Source organism: Xyrauchen texanus, chromosome 48 (assembly GCF_025860055.1).
Source record: "Xyrauchen texanus isolate HMW12.3.18 chromosome 48, RBS_HiC_50CHRs, whole genome shotgun sequence".
NCBI lineage: Eukaryota > Metazoa > Chordata > Actinopteri > Cypriniformes > Catostomidae > Xyrauchen > Xyrauchen texanus.
In genome coordinates, this window is record NC_068323.1 from 7,443,689 (window position 1) to 7,451,188 (window position 7,500).

Below are 7,500 nucleotides of genomic sequence, written 5' to 3' on the forward strand. Positions count from 1 at the left end.
GATTTAATAAAGAATTGTTTAGGATGGCATTTAAAACCATATTTAAGAGTAAAAGCAGTATATAATCCATTAACTCGCCAATAAATCCCTCACAGACCATATATTTCTGTTCATATGAACCAGATTTACAGAATGAGGGTGGAGGTGCTGTATTCTGAGCCTGTCTGATTACACACTGTTTATAGATCGCAAGAAGGGAAGTTGTCCAGAACTTTGAAGCTTCGTAAAGCACATAAAGGCAGCTTAAAATCATATCTCTTCTGAAGAAATGGATTTAACCACTGGACCTAACCCTACTGTTATCATCTTCTAAAAAACCTCATTCGTTTTCTACAGAAGAAAGAAAGTTATGCACATCTGGGATGGCATGAGGGGGAGAAAATTACGACAGAATTAAAAGTTTTGGGTGAACTATCCTTTTGTGCCACAAATGCTGTTGTTTGTGCTTAACTTGTATTGAATCTACCTTTAAGGGGACCTTAAAAACTTGTTTATTTTCCCTAACTTTTAATTAATTGCATTATAAATTGTACTAGGTCAATTTGATCTTATTCTGTTTTTATTGGTTTTAAATGCTTGTTGCATTCTTAAGCTGTATGTATGTGATTTTATTTATTTTTTGTAACTCCATGTACAGCACTTTGGCAGCCAGTGTGTTTATTGAAAGTGCTCTATAAATAAAATTGAATTGAGTTGAGTTAAGAGATTTCTTGCAACTGGATGACACAACCATGGTATGTGCTGCCACCTACTGTGTAAACTAAGAGAGACAGGAAAAACACACCAGCAATGCTTTCCTCTCTATTACCCTGTGTGCATTATATATATATATATATATATATATTGTCTTCGTTGGTTCCACAACTGAACCAAACAATACAATTCATCAATATACCGTTTGTATCCAAGGTACAAAAAGCAAGTTATAATTCTAATTTGACAAAAAAATGTACAGTCTGATGTGGAGAGTGTTGTTACTTAAATTACAGCAGCAATGCTTTTAACAAAGTATCTCAAGCAAGTCAGTCCACTTCCGGGCATTTTTGGAACGCTCTCGGGAGGTTATTTCCAGTCATGACAGTTCACTTCCTATCTTCTTGAATGGAGAAAGACCGAATTCTGCAGAACGGTTGGTCAAGATTGATCAAAGAACATATTTGAAATCAGCTATACAATCTGACAATACTGGTATCATACATTATGATTATTTACCTCATGTGACGCTATAAAACGCAATTTTCCTGGCATGTGTAGCTAATGCGCATGCGCGTTCTAGAGTTAATTGACAGGTGATGTCTGTATCTAAAAGATGATTGGCTCTTTTAACTGTAAGGCGGGACTTCCTGTCTTTATCCATTAACCGTCGGGCACTCAGAGCTTGTTGGTTGAGCTTTCCAATTTCTCCCATTAATTTTAATAGAAGTGGCTCGGCTCTGCTAAGTATTCTCTGCTTTTAATCATTAACAAGATTAGCGATCTATCAATAGAAAAAATATACGATTTAAACCCGCTCCGACTGCCAATAATTTAAGTTTAAAATCAGCTCCAGCGAACACCGTCTTCACTCCTATTGGTTGTCGCTACGTAAAGTCGTTCCTCATTTGCATAAAGTTAAACTTTTCTCAACTTTGTCGTGTCGCTCGCCACGCCCACATCGTGTCCCCGGAAGTCGCCAGCTCTCATTTAAAGTGAATAGGATCGTGAATTGTCGCTGGAAGTCGTTGCATGTGTGTATATGGGTCTTCAGTGTAACCCAGATTTTTGCTTTATTTAAGGAAATGGAGGAACGAGTTGAAATAAATTTTTGTGGTAATCATCAACATTATGCCACAAATGCTGTATTGAGCTTAATTTGTATCAAAACCGGAATATTCCTTTAAATAAAGACACTTACACCTCATTATCACACCTTCGTTTATTTGTAAACATTTAAAGGAGCAATATGTAGCCTAACATTGACATCAAGCATTTAAAATGGCACGGCAGACTAAATAAAAAATATTGGAGAGAGTTGTCTCCCCATCCCCCTCCTCCCCAGACTCTCACACGGGTTGCTAGGTTGAGGACACGCAACAGGAACGAGCAAACTGACAATGGCAAGCAACGAGCCTTACACTGTAATTTGATACGTTAGCAGTGTTTTTATTGTATACTGTATCGGAGAAGCCAGTGTTTCAACTTAGCATGTTTCCCAAATCTCTGATCATTTTATGCTTTAGTACAGTACATATATTACATATGACACCTTTAAGCAACAGTCACAGCTGTAGACTACAGATTTAGTCTCTGATTCAGGTAGGATGAGCACATACCTGGTTTGGTAAATCCCGGCCACACAATCCTTCCTCTCCTGCACGGATGGCATTTTCTCCAGCCAAAAAAACAAACTAAAACACAACAAAAACTGATCATTCATGTTAGTGTTGTTCTCGCTCCTTTCTGAAACCTGAACTGACTGTGCAAATAATGTATGTGTCCCTACTAGAGGAAGAAAGTAGTGGAAGAACAAGTCTGGTCTCCAACAGAATCAGAGTCTCATTGTTTTGCAACTTCCATGTTCTCTGTGTCTCTGGAGACTAATTAGAAGTCTTATGGTTTATTTGCACATGCTTTCATAAAAAGCTGCACCAAACTGTGATCCAAACCAGTTTCTGTGGATTTTAATGATGCTCTTTTACTCTTATCAGGATTACACAACAGAACTGTGAATGCTGTGACGTGTCAACACACAACACAATGAAACTCAACACAGCAGCTGATATATTTATATAATTATATATAGTGTTTGTATTGGATAAGTGCAGGTTAAATGCATTGATGGAAATATGTTGCTGAACTGTAAATACTAATAGTTAAGAAACAATCAAGTGATCCTAATTAGGAGTGGTGGTGGTGTAGTGGCTAAAGCACAGGGCTGTTAATCAGAAGGTTGCTGGTTCAAACCCATGGCTGCCACCATTGTGTCCTTGAGCAAGGCACTTAACTCCAGGTTGCTCCGGGGGGATTGTCCCTGTAATAATTGCACTGTAAGTTGCTTTGGATAAAAGTGCACCTTCCAGACATCCTCATCACACACACCTGTTCTCTATTCCCTCTGATCATGGTTCAAATATTGATACACCAATGGGATCAAGCATGCTTTAAATATTGAAAACAGAATAACACATTGCTAAATGTACACCAGGCACTTTGTGCACTGACACCTGCATGTATTGAATAAAAGTGTGACATGCTGTGGTCTTTATTTAGGTCAAGAGGGTATTGAGTAGCTACTAAAACTCTTATCAGATGTTTGAGGCACTTTTTATGTGTTTCAGGGCTCAATGATAATAATAATAATAATTGTGTTCTGCTGTAGATTTTTACTTGTCCTGGAGTTTGATGTAGACGTATGATGTCAAACTAGTTTACACCAACACAAGCAGTTGTTATGTACAGTAGCATATCTATTCAGTAGAAAGTGTCTTGTCTAGTGGTCATTTAGCAGAGCACTTATTAAGGGACAATCCCTCTGTGGGATGCTCGCCATATCACATGTAAAAAATGACCCTTCAGAAGTGATTTTCCCCTTAGTTTTATGACTTGATATGTGATGCAATTCTTGCTCTTAGCACCAGAGGTCTCTAAACCAAAGTATCAATTTGTTTGGAAGGCTTTTCCGGTTCTCATCCCAAGTTACTCTTAAGAGTTTCTCAGGTTTTGTCAAATATTATGTGCAGCACTGTTTGTGTGGCCTTGATCCTTTGGCATTGAACTTTGTACATTGAATGATGTCTGTTCGTTCCACACACCTATTGGGAGATAATGAATAACAATGGATGAATGTGCCATTACTGATGTCGGTCAACCAAGTTCAGGTATTGTATGATTATTCCACTGCTATTGAATTGAGAAGTGGGCAAGTATTATCTGTAACTGATATAGGAAGAAAAATCCATCCATCCATCTTTAACCGCTTATCCGAAGTCGGGTCACGGGGGCAGCTGCTCCAGCAGGGGGCCTCAAACTTCCCTATCCCAAGCCACATTAAGCAGCTCTGACTGGGGGACCCCGAGGCGTTCCCAGGCCAGTGTGGAGATGTAATCTCTACACCTAATCCTGGGTCTTCCCCGAGGCCTCCTCCCAGCTGGACGTGCCTGAAACACCTCCGTAGGGAGGCGGCCAGGGGGCATCCTTACCAGATGCCCAAACCACCTCAACTGGCTCCTTTCGACGCAAAGGAGCAGCGGCTCTACTCCGAGCTCCTCACGGATGACTGAGCTCCTCACCCTATCTCTAAGGGAGAAGCCCGCCACCCTTCTGAGGAAGCCCATTTCGGCCGCTTGTACTCGCGACCTAGTTCTTTCGGTCATGACCCAGCCTTCATGACCATAGGTGAGGGTAGGAACAAAAATTGACTGGTAGATCGAGAGCTTTGCCTTCCAGCTCTCTTTTCGTTACAACGGTGCAATAGAGCGAGTGCAATACCGCCCCCGCTGCCCCGATTCTCCGGCCAACCTCCAGCAAGAAAAATATGACCACAAACGGCATAAATGGTGCAAAAATAATATATATCCCAATATAAAAGGATTGATATGTAAGGGATAATGTGCAGTCAGCTGGTTGTTATCGCACAATAAACCCCGACAGGACGATCAGGTATGGATCACCCTGAAGGGGTTTATTGTGCGATAACAACTGACTGACTGTACATTATCCAGCTTATTACACAGCTAAAAATAAAACATATTGATTTGCATGGACAATATGTCATTTGAGATGAAAGAAATCACCGAACAGCTGGAATCAACCTCCGGTTTGCGTTGGAGTTCTGTCAGTGTTTACTTTGTAAAACTGAACGTCTGACTCCTCATTATTCAGCGTATTACAAGACCGCTTGCCAAATAAATAAATGCACACACGGTGATCCGAGAAGGAGGAGAGACGGCTCGCAGAACCCGGATGAGCGGTCTGAGACGTCTAAATCCCCGGATGTGCGGTTGTTACAGAGCAATATCTGACCACAAGATGGCGCCATTGACCGATCAGAATCGAGTATTCCAGAGAGCCGTGTAATAAGTCTCATTATGGTCTTTATTTGAATAAATATTTGAAATATTTAAATTTCAGTTAAAGGTTAAATGATCTAGTGCTTGAAAAATTCACATTAAACGAAAACATGAATAGTTAGAATTGGTTGAACAATCCTTTTAGAAAAGTATAAATCTAATCATAGTTAACATAAAAAGCATTTGAAATGAAGAAGCTGTTCAAGTAAAACAGTGTTTGTATTCAATAGATGCAGGTGAAATACACTGAGGAACAGAAACTATATTACTGAACTTCATACAGGCTTGCACACTGAACCCAATTTTCTCTTTCTTTGGATGTGCACGACATTTTCTGTTCTTTAAACTTCATAAAAGCACCATAACTTGAGTTTTCTGTCATTACACTGAACTGTATTAATAAATACACATGAATATAAGCTCTGATCAGTTTTTCTTGAGTCTGAGCTGCTGTTATTGAGGTCAGTAAACTGGGGGTCTGAACTGAATGTGTGTGGTTTATTGTGGTGAACAGACAAACAACTAAAGCATGAGAAAGAAGTGTGTGTGTGTGTGTGTGTGTGTGTGTTTGTGCACATTATATCAGCACCAGCGTGTGAAAGATCAGCTTCAATGTCACGAGCAAATGAGTTTTTTAATTGTGATTCTGTCATTAAGTGTCTATAAGAATGATTTTCTCTCGTCTGTGTGATGTGTTCCTGTTCCTCTTGTGTGGTGAGTGACTTTAATACATTATTTTTATAGTTCACTTTGTATCAGTAAATTGAGAGTTTAAAGTCACTCATAAAACGTTTTATTTGTTCTTCAGGTGTGTTTGGTGTTGATACGGATGGATTGAAGTCAGTGTCGGTGATGGAGGGAGATTCTGTCACTCTACACACTGATCTTACTGAAATACAGAGAAATGATCAGATACTGTGGATGTTTGGACATCAAGAGACTCGAATAGCTGAAATCTATAAGCATGACATTGATATGCATGAGAGTAATGAGACATTTGGAGACAAACTGCAGTTGGATGATCAGACTGGATCTCTCACCATCAGAAACATCAGAATCAAACACTCTGGACTTTATAAACTACAGATCATCAGTAACAGAGGAACTTCATACAAGAGATTCAATGTTACTGTATACGGTGAGATAATATAATAGTGTAACTTTCTTTAAGAGTGTCTATGTGCATTTTGAGTTTTACAACTTGCTTCAAAATCATGTTCTGATTGTTTGTTACACATTATATTTGAGTGATAAAATTATTGCTGCTGTTCACCTGAATTCAGATTTTTATTTACATGATTTATTTTTTCAAAGACAAATTTGGACAGTTTTGTTTGTAAATGGCCGCCCTTTCGTTCTATAGATCAATTAAGACATTTAAACCTTCATCGCAGATCTAGAAGCAACGTGATCATATGTAGAAAACACAAAAACTCTTTAAACATTTAGTTTCAGCACTGTCCAAGTCAACACGTCTTCCCCTTCATTCCTTCATGTTTTCCAGCTCCTCTTCCCGATCCCATCATCATCAGAGTCTCTTCTCAATGTTCTTCATCATCTGAAAGTTCATCTAAATGTGTGTTGCTGTGTTCAGTGGTGACTGTGACACATGTGACTCTCTCCTGGTACAAAGGAAACAGTTTATTGTCCTCCATCAGTGTGTCTGATCTCAACAGCAGTCTCTCTCTACCTCTGGAGGTGGAATATCAGGAGAACAACATCTACAGCTGTGTGATCAACAATCCCATCAGAAACCAGACTAAACATCTCAACATTACTGAAGTCTGTCAGATGTGTTCAGGTGTGATTATTCTACATTGGTTGAACTGTAATTGATATTTTTCTGATGTTGTTTCTGGGTGAAGTCACATTGGGAAACTTTTTATCTCTTGGTTTATTACAGTATCTGTGCAGCACTCATCTCATATACCGCTGATAATAGTTACTGTCGTCCCGGTGTTCATGTCTGCATGTGTGATTTACTGTTGCTGCAGGAAATGTAGAAAACAAAGACAAGCAGGCAAGTATTATCTGTTACTGATCAAAAAATCTGCATAAGAAAGTGCCAAAATTAGATTAATAAACGGTTTTATTATTCTTATTATTGTTTTGCATTTTATTGAATTGTTGTTATAGATAATTGCTGATGAGGTCAGTGATGTTTGTGTAACTGATGTTAATCTCACACTGACTCACATGTGTTTGTGTTTGTAGATCAGACAATCAAAGTGACACAAAACAAGACAGAATACACACAGATCATCTATTACAGTCTTCAGATGACAGATCTGTCACAGGTCAGTGATTCATTACTCATGATAGTGTCTGATTAAGTGCTTCAATGTGCAATTATGAGACTCTACACAAAAGTGATGCAACTCTTTAGCAAAATGAAGTTCCCCTTCTGTCACTCACTCGATGTTGTGTCGATGTAATGACACTAGGGGACACT

The 7,500-nt window shown here is 39.0% G+C and overlaps 1 protein-coding gene and 1 long non-coding RNA gene across 2 annotated transcripts in view; one reads left to right on the top strand and one right to left on the bottom strand.

Annotated features, from left to right (window-relative positions):
- LOC127639323 (uncharacterized) overlaps positions 1 to 2,436 on the bottom strand; it is a 4,181-nt gene extending 1,745 nt beyond the window's left edge. The window contains exon 1 of the long non-coding RNA XR_007969952.1: positions 2,313 to 2,436. This is a non-coding gene — a long non-coding RNA (uncharacterized LOC127639323). The remainder of the gene's footprint in view (positions 1 to 2,312) is intronic.
- Positions 2,437 to 5,627: 3,191 nt separating this feature from the next.
- LOC127639582 (natural killer cell receptor 2B4-like) overlaps positions 5,628 to 7,500 on the top strand; it is a 103,606-nt gene continuing 101,733 nt past the window's right edge. Inside the window, exons 1-3 of the mRNA XM_052121671.1 lie at positions 5,628 to 5,762; positions 5,857 to 6,186; positions 6,553 to 6,849. Of these exons, the coding sequence (XP_051977631.1) occupies positions 5,717 to 5,762; positions 5,857 to 6,186; positions 6,553 to 6,849 (673 nt within the window). The 5' untranslated portion in view covers positions 5,628 to 5,716. The remainder of the gene's footprint in view (positions 5,763 to 5,856; positions 6,187 to 6,552; positions 6,850 to 7,500) is intronic.